This window comes from Acinonyx jubatus, chromosome C2 (genome assembly GCF_027475565.1).
Source record: "Acinonyx jubatus isolate Ajub_Pintada_27869175 chromosome C2, VMU_Ajub_asm_v1.0, whole genome shotgun sequence".
In the NCBI taxonomy this organism is placed as follows: domain Eukaryota; kingdom Metazoa; phylum Chordata; class Mammalia; order Carnivora; family Felidae; genus Acinonyx; species Acinonyx jubatus.
The window spans coordinates 77,501,744-77,523,826 of NC_069384.1; the positions used below are offsets into that span (position 1 = coordinate 77,501,744).

General features: G+C 39.6%; 1 protein-coding gene across 5 annotated transcripts in view; it reads right to left on the minus strand.

The window, feature by feature from the left end:
- The window catches only part of TPRG1 (tumor protein p63 regulated 1), a 215,088-nt gene that overhangs the window by 84,986 nt on the left and 108,019 nt on the right, over positions 1–22,083 (minus strand). For all 5 annotated transcript variants that reach the window (XM_053221067.1, XM_015064391.3, XM_027061201.2 and 2 more), the window contains one exon: positions 15,435–15,526. In XM_053221067.1, the coding sequence (XP_053077042.1) occupies positions 15,435–15,526 (92 nt within the window). The remainder of the gene's footprint in view (positions 1–15,434; positions 15,527–22,083) is intronic.

The window sequence follows — 22,083 nt, forward strand, 5'->3', positions numbered from 1 at the left end:
TCTGTGGGAATAGTATCTAGATAAAGTGAACAGCTAGTACAAAGGCCTTGAGGTGGGATCCATCATGTTTCATAAAACAGCAAGGAAGCAGGCATGACCAAGCAAAGGGAACAAGGAGGCTAGTGGAGGGAGATATAAGCAGAAGCCATATCACATGCTAGAACCACCACAATTTCTTTGCGATTCACGGATGTTTTTCATATTAAGTGGTTGTTATTCTCCACTTCACAGATGGAGAAATCAAGCCCCAGTAAAGTGACATGCATCTAGTACTAAGTGACAGAGGCAAGACCAGAATCCAGCTCTTTGGACCCCCAGCCCAGGCCATAACTTCCCATCTAGCTGCTTCTCACACTTATTTTTCCTACACAGCCAGGCAACTTTGTTCTCCGTGTCACAGTACTACCAGTAAGAGGATATTTGAAAAGCTACACAAAAGACAAGACTCTGGGCACACCCCATCCTTCTCTCTTTTCCACAAAAGAACTGAATTGCTATTGAATAGCTCAAGTCCCCCACAGCACACCAGGGGCTAACAGGAGGCCCACCCCCTGAGGAGCTCTCTCCTCCCCTGAATTGACTTTGGGGTATTCACTTGATCAGAAGCCAAAGAAGCTGGCAGGAGAACAAGGCCTAATTTTGAGAAGGCAGCAGAGAGGAAAAAACAGTGGGACAAGATACAACAAATGCTCACTTCTTGCCACCTCCACTGTTTTTTTGTTTTCATTTTTGTTATTTTGTTTTTTGTTTTGTTGTTGTTGTTCTTGTTGTTGTTGTCATATTTTAATGGAAGAGCTGTCTGTTTACTGAACTATGTTAGTTCAGCTCCTTGGGTACAGGAGACACAGCCCAGATCATTCAAACCCAAAAAGAAGAGATAAATACTCTGAGGAATCCCACAGAAATCCAAGAGCAGGAACTATTGCACAGTTGGGCTTTATGAAAGCTGGAAAACCACAAGGAATGAAAACTACTCCCTCAGAGGCTATCTCTATCACGATTTCTATGTGTCTCCACACATGGCATCTTCTTCCTCTTGACCGTCAGGCTCCCTCTGCTTCCTACCAGTGTTTGCTCCTCTTTAATTCCACCTTGCCCATGAACTTTGTTTCCTTCATCCTGACTGTACATGAACTTCCAGATCTACTTTCACAGCCAACTAGCCTCTATAGCTGTTTCTCCCACTTTAAATCCTCAAGATCAGGAATTCTTTTAGTCCAAATCATACCTTTGAGCTGTCTTTTTGGGTCACAGGCCAGTTAATGGATTAGCTCCTTTTTTTTTTTTTTTAATGTTTATTTTTGAGAGAGAGAGACAGAGCACAAGCAGAGGGAGGGGCAGAGCGTGGGGGGGGGGGGGCAGAGAGAGAGAGAGAGAGAGAGAGAGAGAGAATGAGAATGAATGGATCCAAAGCAGGTTCCAGGTTCTGAGCTGTCAGCACAGAGCCCAATGCGGGGCTCGAACCCATGAACTTCGAGATCATGAACTGAGTGGAAGTCAGACACTTAACCAACTGAGCCACCCAGGCACTCTGATTAACTCCTCTTTATCCTATCAGCTATGGCCAGGGGCTAAAGTCACGCAATAGAAAATAGGAACTGCCAGTGAGCGGCATTTTATTCTTCTTTTTCAGAACTGTTTAAGCTATTCTAATTCCTTTGTGTTCCCATACAAATTTTAAAATAATATTGTCTATGCTTGCAAAAAATCTTGCTGAGATTTTGAAAGGAATTATGTTAAATCTATACGTCAAATATTGGAGAATTGATATCTTTACTATATTGTCTTCCAATCTATGAATATAGTATGTCTCCATTTATTTATATCCTCTTTGATTTCTTTCATCAGTATTTGGTAGCTTTCAGCATGCAAGTCCCATATATATTGTATTAGATTGACATTTATGGATTTTTTCTTGATCATAAATGTTTTATTTTTAATTTGTTTTCAATTCTTTAATGCTAGATTCTAGAAATATAACTGATTTTCATACGTTGATCCTGTATCCTGAAACTTTCTTAAAGTAATTTATTAATTCTGGGAAATTTTTTGTAGATTTCTTAGAGTTTTCTACAAAAATTGTCATGCTATCTACAATTAGGGACAGTTTTTCTTTCTTCCTTTCTGATCTGTGTGTCTTTTATTTCCTTTCCTTGCCTTATTGTATAGGCTAGATCTCCCAGTACTATGTTGAATACTTGTAGTGAGAGTGTACTCTTTTGCCTTCTTCACAATCTCAAGAAGAAAGCACTGGTCTTTTTCCACTAGCGTGTTAATTACAGGTTTTATGTAGATATTCTTTATCAAATTGAAAAAGTTCCCCTCTATTATTTTTCTAAGAGCTTTTATCATAAATGGGTGTGTTAAATTTCATCAAATGCTCTAGCAGCATTAATTGACCTGATCATGTAATTTTTCTTCTTTAGCCAGTTAATAAGGCATATTACACTGATTAATTTTCTAACATTGAACCAGTCTTCCATCTCTAGACTAAACCCTCTTGGTTATGGTAAATAATTGTTTGTATGTATTGCTGAATTCTATTTGCTAACATTTTCATAAGAATTTTTGCATTTATATTCATGAGAGATATTGGTTTGTAGTTTTATTTTTGAATGTCTTTGTCTGGATTTAGTATCAGATTAATACTGGCTTCATAGAATGCACTGGGAATTGCTATTTCCTCTTCTATTTTCTGAAGAAGATTATGTAAATTGGTGTTCATTCATCTCTAAGCATTTCATAGAATTCTCCAGTGAAACCATCTGGGCCTAGAGATTTCTTTTTTCGGAGGCTTTAATTACAAATTCAGTTTCCTAATTGTTATAGGGCTATTCAAATTATCTATTTCATGTTGAGTGAGTTGTGGTCATTTGAGTGTTTTGAGGAATTGGGCCATTTCATCTCAGTTGGCAAATGTATATGTGTAGAATTTTTAGCTGTAATCACTTATTATTTTTGTGTACTTATTATTTTGTCGTTTGCAGGGTCTGTAGGGATATCCCATTTCATTTCTGATATTGGTAATCTGTATCTTCTTTTTTTTTGTCAGCCTTGCTAAAAGTTTCTCAATTTTATTGAACTTTTTAAAAACATGTTAACGTTTATTTATTTTGAGAAAGGGAGAGAGACAGCAAGCATGCATGTGAGCAGAGGAGGTACAGAGAGAGAGGGAGGAGAGAATCCCGAGCAGGCTCCATGCTGTCAGCACAGAGCCCAATGTGGGGCTTGATCCCACAAACCATGAGATCATGACCTGAGCCAAAATCAAGAGTTGGACGCTCAACCAACTGAACCACCCAGACACCCTAAAATTTTATTGAACTTTTCAGAGAACTCTGCTTCATTAATTTTCTCTAATTTTTATTTTTATTGGCTTTTACTCTTATCCTTATTATTTCCTTCCTTCTGTTCCCATTAAACTTGCTTTCTTATTGTTCTTGAAACAGGATTTTGGGTCATTGGTTTGAGACTTTTCCTCATATGATGTTAGCATTCTTCCTTTGGTGCTGTAAATTTCTCTCTCAGGACTGCTTTAGCTGAATCTCACACATTTTGATATGTTGTATTTTTATTTGGATTCGGCTCAATGTAGTTTTGATTTCCATTGAAAGTTCCTCTTTGACTACTGGATTATTTAGAAACATGTTGTGTTGTTTCTAAGTGTTCAGAGATTTCCCTTTTATCTTCCAGTTAGTTATTAATTTCTTGTGTGATCCCACTGCAGTGAGAGAACATACTCTGAATTATTTCAGTTCTTTTAAATTTGGTGAAATTTGTTTTGTGGCTCAGGATATGTTGGATCTTGGTAGATGTTCTGTGGGTGCTTAAAAAGAACATGTATTCTGCTTTTCCTGGGTGGAGTGTTCTATAAATGCTGATTGGGTTCTGTCGGTATGTTGAGTTCTAAATCCTTGCTGACTTCCTGCCTATTTATGATATAAATTATTAAGACAACGGTGTTGAAGACTATCATCATGGATTTGTCTATTTCTCCTTCCCATTCTATCAGTTTTCATTTCACATATTTTGCAGCTCTCTTGTTTAGTGCATACAGATTTAGGATTGTTCTGTCTTCTTGGTGGATTGACCATTTTATCATTACACAATTCTCTTTCTGTCCCTTGTAATTTTCCTTGCTCGGACATCTACATTTTTTTATTAATTCACAGAGCACAGCATTTTAATTCTTAAACTTTATAGTTCTTTCTACTAAAAGACAAGTGGAAGCAGAGACTCCTTCTTCTTCACACGGTTTACTCTTCTTAGACCTACCCTATCTTACCTAAAACAGGGCATCTGGGGACAACCTGGATACCTCAGAGAGTAAACACAATTTCCTGTTTGTTAATCAGACCGCATGTTTATTCATAAGAGTCTATAATAGTTGTTTGTATAACAGCTGTAGTGACCCAAATGCGTTGATAGCCTCAATATTAAGATCGAGGTCTTATTTATTTATTTTTTTTACTAAAACACACATTGGCACGCCCCTAAATAATCAAGATGAAGTTTAAATTATTGGTAAATTATCTCCAGAACCTATTACCTTTCTAAAAATTATTTTTCTAAAACTCCTTATTTCATATCTTTCAGTAACTCAAACAAGAAATGCCTACCATGGTCACGAAGGAAACAGAACGGCAGTAGGATGCTGTAAATAGTAAACACTTTCAAAAATAATGATAACGATAATGCCTTCATTTCATTTCCTTGGTATAAATTATCCTACCACAGGGGCACCTGGGTGGCTCAGTCCGTTAAGCGACCAACTCTTGATTGTAGCTCAGGCCATGATCTCATGGTTCATGGGTTTAAGTCCCATGCTTGGGATTCTCTCTCCCTTTCTCTCTGCCCCTCCCATGCTTGCTCTCTCTCTCTCTCTCTCTCTCTCTCTCTCTCTCTCTCTCAAAACAAATAAATAAAAAGAATTATCCTATCACAAATGATTTCAAGAAACCAAGGTAAGGTCACTGAACATGTAGTTGGAAGAGATGCACACAGTGTCTGTCATGACGGGGAGAACCTACCAGACATCACTGTAAAGGGAACAAAGAGAGGTCAGTGCAAGGTAATGCGGAATGACAAGATGTTGGCAAACTGGAAATATATACCCTATTTAAAAGCATTTGAGGGGCCTCTGAGTGGCTCAGTCCATTAAGTGTCTGACTCTTGATTTCAACTCAGTCATGATCTCACAGTTTGTGGGATCAATCCCCATGTCACACTCTACTTGGGATCCTCTCTCCCTTTTTCTCTGCCCCTCTCTTGCACTCACTCACTCTCTCTCTCTCTCTCAAAATAAATAAACATACATTTAAAGTAAATAAAAATAATAAAAGCATTTGAATGACCTATGGATCTCCAGCTTGTCACTGCAGGAAAAAATAAGATGAAAACTCCTTACCCTGGTATTCAAAATTCCGGATTTTCTGGTTCCTTTCTACTTTTCTAGCTTATTTATAGCTCTCTTACTCTTGATCACTATAATCAAGACACCCTGACAGTTTGTGGATCCCTGAGCCTCTGTCTGTTATTCTACAAATATTCTTCCCTCCTTCTGGGATTTAATTCCCCATCATATATTTTTGGAAATTTCTCTTCCTTCTTTAATCCTGGATATTGCCTTCACCAGAGTCTACAGTACAAATACAACAAGTTCTATCCTCCCAAAAGATCACTTGCAGGACTGTATATCAGCATACATCATACTGTGTTTTGACTTCATTTACATATCCTCCTTCCCTCAAGACTCAGAACTCCCTGAACATGAAAATCTTGTCTTGTTGCTTCTGTATTTTCATCACTCAGGGTGGAGTCTGATTTATGGGAGGAGTTTGGTGAACACACAAATGAACGTATGAATGAGTGAATATAAATAAATAGCAACAATGATGACAATAACAATAAGAGTCAACTCTCCTGTGGCACAGACCATGTGGCAAAAATTGTGAGCATTTTACATATTTTAGGTAATTTAACTCTTCAATTGATATCCCGTTTTACACCCCCATTTTATCAACGATAAAACTGAGGTCCGGAGGATACAAGAGATTTGTATACCAAGGTCACATGGCTAGTAAGTGATGGAATTGGGCATTTCGCTGCATCAGACTTTTTTCACCTCTTGGCTCTTTTTGACTCCTCCCTAATTAGTAGCAGTCTTGGGAAAACAAACATTTCGAGGTACATTTCTGACTGCAGTAACTAAATGCCCTCACTGTCCTATAATTCAGGTCACTCAGGGACCATTAGCTATCTGGATACATCTGCTGCCATGGGGAATTTATAGAGAAAAGCAATGTGTTTAATTAAGTGGTTGTCGAAAACACCCACCCAGTATAAATGGTTTCTGGCAACAGAGGTGAATTTGTTGCTGCCAGAGTCCTGCCACAGGTCATTAACATCTTAATGGATTTGAGGCACTTTCCAGCTTGAGTGCACAAAGGATGCAAGAAGTCTCCTTGGGCTGTGGGCTGCTTGGAGGCCCAGGGAAATGGAGGCAGGACTCAATGGGTGGACCCTGCTAGTGTCAGTGAAGGGCTTCAAACAGTAGACAACTCAATCAGAATTAAATTCAAGTCAAGTCCATGATGGGTTCTGAGCCCCTCCCACATGTCAGACACCACTGGGAGGTGGGCAGAGATGGGCTTGGACAAAACATGAATCAGAGTCAGGCCCTGTCTCGAGGAATGCTTTCCTCACAATGTGCACAGTGAACTATGCCATGTAGTATAACATGACCAGAAAAAAGAGAGAAGATTCTTCTGGTTGAATTAAGATGGAAAGGCTTTATAGACATAACACCTCTGAAGGACAGGAAAGGTCTGAACAAACAGAAAGGAAGAAAGACATACCAAATAAGCAGAGTGAGTGAGTGAGTGAGTACAATCATGATGTCAAAGCACTGTGTCAGGAACATTTGGAGACCGGTGGACAGTCCAATTTGATAATTTGTAAAGGGGTATAATGGTAAATAAGGCTAGAGAGGAAAATTCATTCCATGGCGTGCAGGGTTTGAAAGATGCAGCAGAAGAGTATTTAGGCAGTGAGGAGCCACTGAAGTCCTCAGTCCATAAGCATGAAAGTGATCTGGACCAGTACTTCCCAAATTTTAATGAACATCAGAATTAACTGGGGATTCAGGCTCAGCATGTCTGGGGTGGCCCCTGAGGATTAGCCCTGCTAACAAATCCCTAGGAATGCTGATACTGCTCATTCCAAGACCACCCTTTGAGTAGCAAGGGTCTAGAATAGACGAATGTACACAAAAATGGGTGGGGCTGGGGGGAGATACATTTCAGAATGTTATTTTGCATAGTACATTTATTATTCACGACTAAGACGGTTAGAAATCCCTGATTTCCAGGTTTTGGGGGGTCTTTCTACTTATTTTTAAATTATAAGTAGCAGTATTTTTCATTACAATGGTAGTTCAGCACTCCTTAGAATCAGACAGTGACAAGATAAAGTGTGATTGGCCTTAGTCCATCAGTGGCACTCACCAGCCCCTATAAGTATTTGACTTTTTAGCTGATTCTGGGAAAAGACTAAATAATGTCAGATGCACAGCACAGGCAGAGTAAGATCTGGAGAGGAAAAGAGGAAAAGGTCTCTGAACCTACTCGATGAATGTCTGCCCTCCTCCCTGCAAACAACAGACAATCAACAAAGAAACCAGACACAGGCACAAAGATCATTTACGCAATTGAAACTGCGGCCATCTCTGTATCAGGAGATGAAAATTCACAAAAGCAGCACGAGCCATGTGATGAGAAGACAACAAGGCTGGGAGAGGGGTCCTGTGAAGTCAAGCCCTCCTGTGACCCTTAATAAGTGGTTGCCCTTAGGGAGGTCATTTAATCTCTGGGTTTCTTCATCCATAAAATAAAGCCAATAGTTCCTCCTGGCCTCCTCCCATGGGTCTGTCTGAGGATCACATGTGAGGGCAGGTGTGAAAGTGATCACCCACAGTGCTGCTTTGGGGATCAGTGTGCTCCAGGGGCACTCTGTGCCTGAGAGATACTGCCCAGTTGTCTGTTCCTCAACATCCCTTTCTGTCTCAGGATGCCTTTCTTTTCATTTAAACTTCTAGGATAGCTCTTTCTTCCGTGAAATCTTTTAAAATTAAGCAGAGATGCCTGCATACTTCCATGTACCCCACCAAGCCCAAGAAACAGAATTCTGAGTGTATCCAACATGTTTCTGCCAGAGGAATAACAGACTAGAATCCAATAAGGGGTACACATGGAATCTGGCCACAAGAGCAAAAAGACCATTTTCGCAAAACTGGGGGAAGCATAATGCATCGGGGCCCTACCTCTGCTACTTTGCGGCCCTGGGACACTTTCAAGCCTTGATTTCTTCACCTGCAAACTGGAGGTAATGTTTCCTACCTCAGATAAGTGCTCTGAAGATTGGATTAACTGAAGAAGAACATTTTTAACTACAAAGTGCTGTACAATATTACTTATTTTCTTTATCAAAAAAATAAATGGAGAATGCCTTAATGTATTTTCATTTCTCTTTCCAACTGTGTAGTCTTACTCTGCAACTACTGGTATATATCCCTTACTGAGGGCTTCAGTTTTTAAAGAATAATATAAATCCTTAGGGGCAGCTGGGTGGCTGAGTCAGTTGAGCATCTGACTTCAGCTCAAGTCATGATCCCGTGGTTCATGGGCTTGAGCCCCACATTAGGCTTTGCACTGACAGTGTGGAGCCTGCTTTGGATCCTCTCTCTCCTTCTCTCTCTGCTCCTTCCCCACTTGTATTCTCTCTCTCAAAAATAAATAAACATTATGGGGTGCCTGGGTGGCTCAGTCAGTTAAGCATCTGACTTCGGCTCAGGTCATGATCTCATGGTTTGTGAGTTCAAGCCCCACATTGGGCTCTGTGCTGACAGCTCAGAACCTGGAACCTGCTTTGGATTCTATCTCCCTCTCTCTCTATCCCTCCCCAACCAGTGCTCTGTCTCTAAAAAATATAAATAAATGTAAATAAATAAACAAACAAACATTAAACAATTTTTTAAATATATAAATCCTTACATTTACATAACCACTGACAGTTTGGAAAGTAATCATCTAACAATAGGTGAATGATCAAGTAACTTCACAAAACCTACATGATAACAAGAAAAAACCTAAGGGAAGTGCCATTTAGAAATCATCAAAACCATATGTATTATACCAATCTAATGGCAAATGGAGGGAAATCACTTAGCAGAACACTTGGTACAATTTAAATGTTATTTATTAATATTACAACAATCTTTGGCAAAGATGCATGAAGAAAAGCTGGAATGAAAAAATACTACAAAAATTAACAATGGCTGTGCTTCTTTCAAGAAAAGTGAATTTCTAATGGACTAAAGACTACATTAAAACAAATGCCCTAATTTAAAAAAAAATGGCAAAACCTACTTAAGTTTACTGAGGTACACTGATCGTGAGTAGTAGAACCAGGATTCAGACCCAAGGCTTCTGACTCCAAATTCAAGACTCTTTCTAGGATGCCAGGCTGCCTCCTCGACTTTACTTCTGTTCTATTGTCTATATGTTCAACGTAGCCAGTTAATCGGATTTCACATATTTTTTATACCAAAGTGCAAGGATAGAAACCTGGGTGGGTTTAGGGGAAGGTAGGCAATGAGAAACACTGTAAGTATTTTCCACAAGATAAAGACTGAGAGTTACTTGACTCCCTCACCCCCCCACCCCAGCCACCAGAGGCAAGTCTTCCCATTTAGCAACAAGAGGAATGAGAACATCCCCCCCAACCATTTCAGACTAATGTGCTTAAAGGAAGATCCCATCTCCTCCTGCCTCTTTAAGCACCATACACAAAGACATCTTGAGTACATTCTACTGAAGAGCCACTTTAGTGCCATTATAACACAATTTTTGAGACTTTGGGAAGTGTCAAGATGTTCTCCTTGGTGCTGGCTTAATGGATCACTTCTGAAAGTGTACACACAATTTCTTCAAAAAGTACTTTCCCAGAAGGACCAAGAAGGGCAATAAAAGGAGGAGATAAAGTTAAGATAGACACCGTGTTGTCTTTAGAGCTGTGGAGGCATATAAAGCTCCAGGATGGACTGGACTAGAGGTCTGGGTCCTAAGTGGTATCTTCTTAGGGCACTATTCTTAATGGTTTCAGCTAACTGGGATCTAACTGGAGTCGATGGTTGCATCTCTCTAGTTCTCCTGTCGGCCTCTCTCTCCATCTCCTCACAGCCTATACCCAAGTGCCTTCAAACTAATCTTTCTAATTTAACTGAATAATATACCAGTATAAATTTAGAACATCGCAAAACAGCTCACCCGAGTTTGGGTGACATCCCTTGAAAAATGCTTTTACCGATTTAATGTTACTTTACACCCTTAGATTCTATAGAAGGCTATAAGAAACAAATATGTCAAGATTACTGTCCCTTTTGAACACACTACTTAAGACAGTATCTGGATGCATATGTAAATCCACCCATTCAACATCTCCATGTGGATGTCCTATGGACATCTCAGACACATTTTTTTCCCCAAAACTGTACTCAGCAAGTTCTATAAGAAGGGAATGACAAGATTGTTGGGATAATTAAATAACACTGCAGGCACAAAGTTTCTTCTGCATTGTTTGGCATATGGCGGTTTCTCAATAAAGTAGAGTTATCGTTTTCTTCTAAGCCTGGAATGGCAACACAGGGAACCCATCAGTTTCCCAGGCCAAAGCCCAAGAATTGGCCTGAACTCCTGCCTCACAGACAATTAAACAGAGAGATCCACAAAGCCTTGCTCTGTCAATTATTAGTTTGCCTCTCAGTCCCATATGCACCCTTCAGTATATGCTCTATGATTAACAACAGAATTCTGTCATGCATTTTTCTTTCAAGTGTGCACCATGTTATGTTTTTGCAGAAAAGAGCACAAGAGGGTTGTAACAGAAAGAAGGGGCTTTTTATAATTTCCAGCTTGGGCTGGGGGTCAGCAGTGTAGGTGTGAGAACCCCAATGTCTTCTGCCTAGCCAGAATACAGAATACAGACCCTCAGCAGCCTCTGCTTGGCATGACGCTTCCCTCAGCTGCCTGTCCAGAGTTAAACCTATTCTTCAATAAAGAAGGTGACTTTTGTGGAACTGGACAATAGTTTTTAAATGCTGGAACTATATTTCCTCAAGTTTTTTTCTATGTATTTACAATATCACAGCCACAGACATGGCATACCTGGAAGTTTATTCTGCATTGTTAACATATTCCCTGTTGCTTTCTGAAGTTTAGACAATCAATAAAGCAATAAATTGAACTCTGATATCTAGTGTTTGCTGACTTCCATGATGGAATCACTGCCCCCAGGGTCAATTCCAAGCCATGTACATGACACCACTGAATGTGTAGCGGAGAAAAGAGGTACAGTAGCAAGTTATCATGTAGTATTTCCACTATGCAAGCATAATAGGCATAAATCACCCCAACAGCAAATCAACAGCAAAACAAAGTAAAAAAAAAAAAATCAGAAAGTAAGGAGTTTTGACTACATCACCTTTAAGTTTAATTCACTTGGTGTGACATTTTATGTTTTAATAATTAACAACCAACTCTCAAAATTCCTGAAATTGTAATGCTGACCTCTCATAAGCCAGCGTGAACCAGCTCCAGCACGCCACTGGATCAGACCCTCGCTGATATTGCACTAGTATCTGGTGTGGCAGCCAGCCTTCCAGCCATCCATTGATCCTTCACATTTCAAACATGTACAGGCCATACACCCTCATCCATAATTCCAAATTCAATAAAGCCCTGAAAATGGCGCAGCTGTGGCTCAGACGCACTTTATGGTAAAACCAGATCTGAACCAACATGAGGTCATCTATTCTATGTTGAATATGACAGGTTTTCCTGCAAAAATTTTAGTGTGTTTGATTATGGGGGGCTGTCACAGGCCTCCACTTGGAGCATAAAATAAAATGCATATGTATTGTTTTACCTTTCTAAAATCTGAAAAATTCTCAATCTGATTCATATCGGATTCCAGGGGTTTTAGATAAGGGATTGTGAGCCTTCAGTGATCTTTTTAAATTGAAATATAGTCACACTTTCTCACCAATCAGTGCCTCCCCATCGCCTACAGGGTAGAATCTAAGTTCTTAAATAAGATACACAAGGCCCTTAAGCTCACGATACTCCCCACATCACACTCCTATATCAAACCATTTCTGGGGCTCTGACCAACCATGACTAAAAGTTGAGCTGTGATGAGTGACCCCACACCTATACCTTACACCCTTTGGGAAAGAATTAGAACCGAGCTAGTATAGGAGAGCAGTCTGCCTTCCTTGCTTTACCCCTTATGTGATCTCAGCTGTCCACTTCCTCGTCCCACATCTCTATTTCTCATCTGTCACATGACAATCACAAAACCAGCAAGGTTGTAGTGAACATAAAGCAAGTTCATGGTCATAAAGTTATTTTTTAATGTGCTATATATATATCATTGGAAGGGTTTTTCACTCTTATCATTCTGAAACTGGAATACTTGTTTGAAAGCAAACATTCTTTCAACTGTTGGATGAGTAACTAGGGGTTTCTCATCTCCATAAAAGGAGCTAACCATTGATGTGCATAAAGCCCAGTCATTGCTGTCACACACACAAAAAAGTGTTACACTTGGAAAGAGTTATGTGTGGTTGGCACAGTTGGGGAAGCTGGTCTATAGTACAGCCTCTGTAACTCATAAGAACTGAATGGATGGATGGGTCTTATCCCATTAGAAAAAAAGAGAAAGGGAAAAGCATAGCCCCAGGCTCGTACTTCTCTGGGCCTATATGTTTATTGGTTTATTTAGTTCTTTCTTTTGTTCTGTTTTGCTGTTGTTATTTTGGGGATTTCGTGCTGATATTGATTGCTTTGATCCTTGCTTTTGCCTTTCCTACATTGGTGCACTACAAACAAAGACTTAAGTGTGAAAGGTCATTCAAAACCTCCATGCATGCCCTTCCTTTGACAAATGCCTCCAATCTTCTTCTTGAACAGTCACAGTGACTGGGAGCCTATTTATTTAGCCCAGATGCCTGGACCACCTTCTTTGCAACTGGCAGCTTTTTCCACTACAAGAAGACAGTCTGAACCAGCTTTAAGGTTTAACAGGAAAAGAAAAGCAACTGGCAAATTCTTACTATGGTAGAAATGACTGGATTCAAATCTTTCTTAAAAGTAGCTTTAGATGGAGAGTAGGAAGAGGTATAAAAGGATTTTGGCAGAGAGGAAGACCAAAAAGAACACAAAAGAACTACCGTTGAAAGAGAAGAAATGGTTCCAAAGTGCAAAGGAAGAAAAGTCTGACAGCAAATGAAAATTATTGCTTAAAATTCCACACGCACATGATACATCCCTCATTACTGTCTGTAATATAAATGTATATAGCACAAAGCAAAAGAGACATAGAAAACTAGATGCCAGATAGTCTTCACCAACCCTTTGAGCTTCCTATTAGGTTCAGAGCTAGATGCAAAACTTGGGTCCTGGGGCACACCTTTTCAGATTTATCTGAAAACTGCTGGTTTTATCAATCATCCCAGTTGACGATAAATCAAACTGACAGAATTATGGTGCTAAGTCTTAATACAGATCACACAGTCTGATTTATCTTGGGACAAACTGATATCTAAAGGCCTTTATAATCATGAAACAAAAACATTCCAAACAAAAATAAGACACATTTCTATACAAAAAAGACCAAGCAATTAAAGCATGTACTATTAAAAAAAAAAAAAAACCTGCTGATTCTATTATTTGAGAATTCAAAAAGCTACTACTGGATTTTGAAAGACCATATTTGGGCATTCTTTCTTATAAATGAAATGTACTGTAGGAACAAAACAGGTTAAGTATCTACTTCTGATTAGACCTTCAGAATTCAAGGAGACATCTGTCCTAATCAAGGCAGACTTTTTTATTTGCACAAGTCAAATTTTACTTTGCAGATGGCAGGTGGCGTTGGAAAAGGGTTGGTAAAAGTGAATAAGCAAAAAGCCTCAATTATACACTTTTTTTTTTCATAGAGATAACCCAGAGATGAAAGATACAGAGATGGATAGGACAAAAATAAAGGCATAGGCTACCAAACAAACACAAACAAAAGGCCTTTACCAATAGACATAACTTGTGAACAGAGGAGGGACACTGATGTCTGATAAAAATCCACCATGTGCTGAGGACTTTGCTAAGAGTTTTACCATGCTGTCTCATTTAGCCCTCGTAACAACTCCTCAGGTACTTATCACTATCTCCAGTTTATACATGAAGAAACAAATGCTTAGACATGGTCAGGTTGTCTTTCTAATTTCATTTTCACTCAATTCTTAGAACCCATTTGAAATAAGAATGTAACATGGCCATCAGGCAAATGGATCCACAGGTGACCTGGTTCTACACTCCACTGACGGAGAGATTTTGTTCTGCTGGCCTAGAAGACTGGACATTCAAGTGTTGCCTGTACCAACCCCACCCTCCCAAAACTTAGTCAAAGAAAATGTCCGGCCCAGGAGTGAAAGATTAAATGCTTCTTTACTCAAGGTATAGGAATTATTGAGCTTTTCTCCTAGAGCCTTTGGAGACAGAAAACTTAGTGAGTATCCAAAATGGAGTTCTCACTATATTCTCCATTTAGTGTTATGTATTCTGTAGCAGAAAAGAGGCGCCTCTTTCTCTTATTATGTGAATATATTACTTATTATTGTAAAGACCATGGCATTCCTGATATTCTACTGGTGGGTGGAGAAAAAGTCATAGACACTAGAATTTCGGGGCAAGACACAAGGTAACTATCTTTATGGTGTCATTTTCAATGAAAGCCCTTAGAGCTAAGATAAGCCTCAGGGATGAATGGAGAACTTCTGGAAGGAATAAAGTCTCAAGTGTTACACTCGGTTTTTAACCTAACTCTGGACTGGTGGCTTGTCTTTTCTATCCCGCATGATTTTGTAGGGATGTTATGTACAGCTCATGTTACTGTACATAAAATAAAATTCAAACTGTATATACTGACCTCATTTGTCTTTTCTAACCTTCCTTTCCACTGTACCCAGAGTGGGATGGTTAGTAGCCTCATGTAGCTAGAATGAGAGTAGTTGTAAGAGACTCGAACCAAAGAGATCAGAGAGAAGAGTCCAGTGCAACAGTCCTTGAGAGCTATGAAGACCTAAGGAGTCATAGTGATAGCTGACTATACCCAGAAAATTGTTGTAGGAGTCAACCCTAGTCATATGTCAGCCATAGGGCACCACAAAACTTGACTCGCTAACTGGGGGTAATGCCAACCAATTATTTTGCATGGCATCCAGAAGAAATTCTGCCATAGATCTATCTCCCATTCTGTGACAGTGGTGTCAAGGAAAATGCTAGATTCCCATGGCCCCTCACTTAGCCATAACTACTCACTCTGTCAAGAGCCAGAAGCCTTGAATTGTCTCTCCAGGAGTCTTCGCCATGTGGCCTTTCAAGTCTTCCATGGCAGTCTCAATGGCCCCTGGCTGAGTGGGAAAAAGAAAATATCTAGTTTAGAGAAAACTGAGCCCTCTTTGTGCTTATGATTAATGAGTATAACCCATAGCCTTCTCCAAAAAGCTGATGGGAAAGATAGTTCTCGCATTTGTCTGTTTCCTCTAGGCATAGCATGCCGGAGAGCTTAGTCTTGAACTCTGGTATTTGCTAAGCTGTTCTCCTTAGGTGGGACCAAAGTAATCCAAGTCCTGTCTTCCATGATCTTACTCATACCTTCTCACAGAAAGGAAGACACCCATTTTCAGAAGGCCAGTTTTCCCAAACAAACATGTTTATCAGAAAGTTCAAAGGATTTAGAAATATGTACATTTTTAAAATCAAATCTTTCTCTCTTCAAAGAGCACCTGGCAATAAAATACCTAAGAGAAATCTTTTTCTAATATTATGACCATAATTTTAGATGATTCTGGGAAATTAACTTTTTTTGTCTCCTTACCTTGCTTTCTTCACCCTTCTCCAAACAGGTGCTTCTACTTATGGGCCTACCTCTAGCTTAAAATTTGATTAACCCTTTTCATGATAAGATATTCATAGACCTCTATCTCAGTGATTCCTAAACTTCAGTACACATCAGAATCAAAAACACAGATTTATGGGCTCTGTTCCCAGAGTTTATGATTTAGGAGGTCTGAAGTGGGCCTGAGAACTTGCATTTCCAACAGGTTCCCAGGTGATGCTGTTTATGCAGTACTGCACTGAGAACTACTGTTCTCTAGACAGTTATTCTCAACCTTGGCTACATATCAAATTATGAGGAGAGCCTTTAAAACTCCTAGTGCCCAGGCTGCATACCAGGGCCATTATAGAAGATACTCAGTGGCTATCTGCCATGTGGGACCCACATATCAGTACCTCAGGAGTTTTGCAGGCATCCCAGGTGACTCCAATGTGTAGCAAACGTTGAGAACCACTGCAGCCCAGGAATTATCGCGGCTTTTTTATAGGTGTGGAAATGGGCTAGTGTGGGGAAGCAACCTGTCAAGTTCACTCAGCTAAGAAGGGGTGGAGACAAGACGAGAAAACAAACATTCCATTGCTCCACCTACAAATGTAGTTCTGGCCTCATCCCAGCCCTGAGCTACTGACAAGTAGGTTCTCAGTTCTTGAATATTCTCTATATAATAGGGCTTTAATACTAACCACCTAATCTTCTCTAAATATTAACAGTCCTAATCCTCCCAGCCTGAGACTGTTCTCTCACAAAAGGAAACAGGGACACTAGCCTGGCCTAGGATCTGTTCAAATGTCTTTTCCTCTCAGAGCTAGGGTGGTGGTAGGATTTGGGTTTGCTTGCTTTCTCAGTGTATGATAAAACACTGTGAAACATTTTGGCTACAAAGTCCATTGGTCAAAAAAAGCAAACAAAAAAAACCTTATGAGAATCCATATAGGAAAAACAGGAAAAGAATGACGCTGCTTCAGATAAAGTGGTAGAAAATGATGCAGAGCTCTACCCCTCCCCCATGATTCACTCAGCACAGCCCAAGTCATCCAGGAAATGTCCACTGAACAGAGTCGAGTGACCGCGGATCCTATTCCATATCTGTCATAAATGAGTTCTGTAACCTCTAGCCAATTATTTGAGTTTTCTTGGCCTCCATTTCCTTATCTATAAAGACAACTGAGGCGACAGAACCAAAGCTTTCTGAGCCAAGCTGATGATGAAAGCCTCCTGGAAGTCTAAGAAAATAAGATCACAGCCCTTACACCGAGACATTCTGATTTTCTCATTTTAACACATTTCCTGTTGAATTGAACAGTCAGCCAGTGGACTGAATGATTTCTGACTCCTCTGCTGCTGGTTCACCATTGTCAGAAAGCAAACAAGGCAGACCGTGCCTGCTGGAAGCTGTGAGTCACAAAATCAGTGAATTCTGGAGCATTAATCAAGCATGCCTTGAACACCCACTGACAAAGAAGACTGCACCAGCATCACTGGTCCCAGTGACCCTACTGGCAGGACCAAATAATGCTGGAGGGAAATTCCCTATGATCCCATGACAGTGCTCCCATCCCCCATGCCGTTCTTCCCACAATGCAGCCTGACTGCCCCAGGCCCAGTGCTCAAAGTCATACTTTCTTTGACGACTCATCAGGTGATTTTTCCTGTCTCTCTTACACTTACATGACTTCCTCCTCAGCTAATATTAACTCAGTAGTGAAACTAAGACTTTTCAGAAGAAGAAAAAAAGACTGTAAGGGAAATTGGAGAATAATAAAATAGTCCTAAAATAAGCATGTTGTTGAATGCTTTTACACCAGGCACTTTGCCAAAACATGTGAAGATGAATATAAAACTGTAGACTTTTTCAAAACCTTACTTGTCTTCCCTATGGAAAGCAATTGGAAAAAATATATCGAAATGATCTATTCTTTGATCGACACATTCCACTTCTGTGAAGTTATACTATGGATGTTCTTGCATTTGTGCAAAATAACAGCTGTATATCCAGTGTTCTTTGCAGCCTTGTTTGTGGACAGCAAAATTTTGGAAACAATGCAAATATCTGTCAATAGGGGACTTGTTAGATACATTATAGGACAGAGCCATTCAATGGAATATGATGCATATGCAAAAAAAAAAAGAGGCATTCTGGGATCATACAGAAAATTTTCAAAACGTATTAAGTGAAAGAAAAAAAGCATTCAGAAGGGTAAATAGGCCACATTTTTGTATAAAAAAGTGGAGAAGGGATAAGAATAAAAATTTTCATGTGCTTGAATATACTAAAGCAACTCTAGAAGGATACCTAAAATGTGTTAATGGTGGTCCCCTGCAGTCAGGAAGGAACTTGATGGGGCAGTGAATGGTGGTATTTCACTGTATACCTTTTCAAAAGTTAAACATTAAACAAAAGTGTGTGTGTGTGTGTGTGTGTGTGTTTTAAGTTTATTTCTTTTGAGGAAGAGTAGAGAAGGAGAGAGAGCGTGAGCAGGGGAGGGGCAGAGAGAGAGGGACACAGAGGATCCTAAGCAGGCTCCCTACTGTCAGTGCAGAGCCCGATGTGGGGCTTGCTCTCATGAACCGTGAGATCTTGACCTGAGCTGAAATCAAGAGTCAGATGCTTAACCAATGAGCCACCCATGTGCCCCAGAAGTATGTTTTTTTTTATAGAACATTTGGGAAGTCTCCAGAGTTCTGTCAATGTCCTCACTGAGCATGGTGTTCCTATCTTCAGCAGTAACAGTGGTCATGCCTTTACAGAACAGTTAATCATTGTATCCTGTTAGAGTATTTTATTTATACCCTTCTATTTGTCATCATTGGCTACTGAACTAAATTAACTTCAGCCATTTAGTGTAGAAAATTAAATAATGTGTGAACACTCGGACTTGCATCTGGGGCAATGTTTAGATCTCAGCCTTTCTGCCCACTGTGTGACCCATACTATGTCCTCATCATTCCAGATATCAGTTTATTCATTTTCTAGGTGGAAGGTGGATAAGACAATATTAACTATAACAGAGCTGTTAGGAAATGCCAAAAATATTTGGGAACACTGAATTTTCATTCTTATTATTAATATTAAATGGAAGGAAAATAGCCATACCATGATTTACAGGTCAAATGGTTACTGCAATGGAACTGTTGGGAAAATAAGTAAAGTTATGCACCATAAGATGGCTGACAGGACTAACAGAAGCTCCAGTTCCTAGCTTAGAGACTCCTCTTCCAGGCTCTTCTTTCCTGTCCTGTTTGCCCTGCACGCCTAATTGCTACTAATGCAGACTGCAGAAGTAACAGATGATAAAATGTCCCCCATGCTTGTGCTCGGGACTCAGATCTGTGGAGAAGGAGAGCCTGCTAGTGTAAAACAAAACTCCGATCCACCAAGATCTCCAAGTACCGCCTGGTTTTTCCGCCAGCGATCCAGCCTGGTTCTGTAACAGAATAATTAGCTCAAAGACTCCTAAGACTAATAGGAAAGTATGATGGAATAATAAGCACTCATCATCCAATATACATATATTTCTAATGCTAAATTTTAAGAAAAATCATTAGGGAGAATCCTTATTTACAAGTCACTATACAGCAGAGCCGGCAGCATCTTTTCTAATAGCTCAGCACCAAACATCTTCAGTCAAAACAAAGACATGCGTTTCCTTACATTTCCTTAAGCTAGACTAGCCAGGAGCCAGTTGTCACACAAACAATACTCACATCTGCTGGTAATAGTTTCCCATGCACTGGACTCTGTAACTAGACAGTAAGAGGTGGGGGCAGTATAGAAAGGAATGCTCCCAGGGACTCAGACACAGTAAGATCGTTCTTGTGAGTGTCATCATGCCCAGATAGAAATCACTTTGTGGTAAACACATAACGGAAGAAAAACTGCTCTAAATTGGATGTGATTTGTAAAGTTCAGGGCAAATCTGTCTCTCCTTGAAAATAAAGGAAACGCCTCTTATTTTATTATTGTTAAGTGTCTGTCCTCAGAAGAAATACCAACTTTATTACACTATTCAAGGGATTTCAGTGTAAGGAGGGGAGTTGAGAAATCTTTTGCCCAGTGAGATATGTAATTTCTAGACCAGAAAGCAGCTCATAAAATAACAATACAACTAATATATTTATTTAGTTGTTCCCAATGCAAGAGCAAGACATAGGGAACCCTATAGTAAGAGAAGAGGGGAAAGGAGAGAGTATGAAAGCCAAATTAGTGTCATGAAAGCAATGACATCTTGCTACACAATGGGAAGTCCCAAACCTGCTTATTAAAGTCTCGTTCCTCACAATAGAACACAGGCTATAAAAAGGCCATGGGGAACCATTAATTAAATATTAAAAGATCAAATAGTTTTAGTCCCATTAGTTTGTATGTAATTTACATTCTCAAGTATAAATTTAGAGATAATTCCCCATCCCTAATCGCTTTCAACTTTCTGATAAGGTATCTGCAAATACAGAGTCCTACAGGGAGTTTAAAAATATCTTTCCCCATGCGTATCAAGTATTGTTCCTTTCATAAGAAGTTGCTTTTGAATATCAGTCTCCACAACTAAAGGGATTATCATAATATACCTCGAGTTATTAGCCTTGAGTGGTACTTTTGTTCAGAAAAGGCACTAGGCCTTTTTTAGACATGTCTGAGCAATAATAGCAAATGAACAAAAACAGGAGGAAAAAATTGTCCAAGCAGACTGATAGCAAGTGCTTCAGACATTCATTACTGTGACCTCTCATTCATTGTCCAAGGTCAAAGGCACTGGAGGGGTAGTAAAAAGTGTCAGGAGCCCTAGCTCTTTGTCCTGGTACGGCCCCTAAATTGCTGGTTGACTTTGGAGAAGTCACATCTCCTTTGTGTGTTTTAGGGGTTGGATTAGATATTCTCTCAGGCCCCTTCTGGCTCTGAGCAAGAATGTTGCTTTGTTGGAAGGGCTTGGTTTAGTAAATCAATAATAGTCTGGAAGCCTGTGGATAAGAAGCAACATCCCAGATGCCCCATGAAAAAACAGAAGAGGTTTAAGGAAGCAGATTGACTTCTTTTATGATCTGGTACTCAGAGGTCTGGCCTAATGCATAAGGTTATGGTGCTAAAAAAAAGTGCCTCTTGTTTGTCCTGAATTAATTTAAACTTCCAGAGCAGTCACATCTTTGCATATCCACTTTGAAACTCATATAACTGATCCTCCTTCCTATTATATAGCATTGGGTATCTACTCCTGGCACCTAAGAAACTGAGTGTCATTCTGCCACAGCAAGCCAAAGAGTAATTTTCCTTTCTGGCTTATAAGGTATAAATAGGAAAGAACTTAAATATCCAGAAAAAGTTATATAAATTGTTGTATATCTCCACAGTAGGATATTCTAGAACTGTTAAAAATGATGCTATGGATGTAGAGTTACTGCCATAGGAAACATTTTTATGCAACAAATTGCACATGTAAGGAAAAAAGAAAGACAGGATATGCACCAAAATGTATAAGCACGCATTCAAACTTCTTTGGTTAACATTGAGTAGTGAATTATGGTGACTTTTATTTTGCTTATCGACATTTTTTTCCAATAAACTACCTCTTGCAAAATGATTTGAAAACATTTAATAAAATAACATGCTTGATCAAGGATTTCCTCAACTCATTTACTTACAGTTCTTCTGAATTTACAACATGTATGCTTTAAATTCTTACACCGTAATATGTTTATTTCTTTTTAATTGCTGGGCATGGGATCATAGAACTATGAATCAGGAAGTTGAAACTTTGGTTCTAAGCCTCGCTTTACCACTTACTACTAGCCTCCTGGGCAAGTCAGTACTCATGACATTGGACAATAGCTATGACAATGGACAAGGAACAGCCTCCTCTGGGCCTTAGTTACTTCTGAGAATGAGAGTGTTGACCAGCTCCTTGGTGTTCAAGAGGTGTCTGTGGACAGAGAGCATCACTTTTGCCATAGAATCTATATAAATGCAGAATCTAAGGTCTCATTCCAGGCCTCCTGAATCAGACCAGCACTTTTACAAGATCTCAAGGTCGTTTGTTTGTACAGTAAAGATGGAGAATCAGTGGACCAGATCATCTA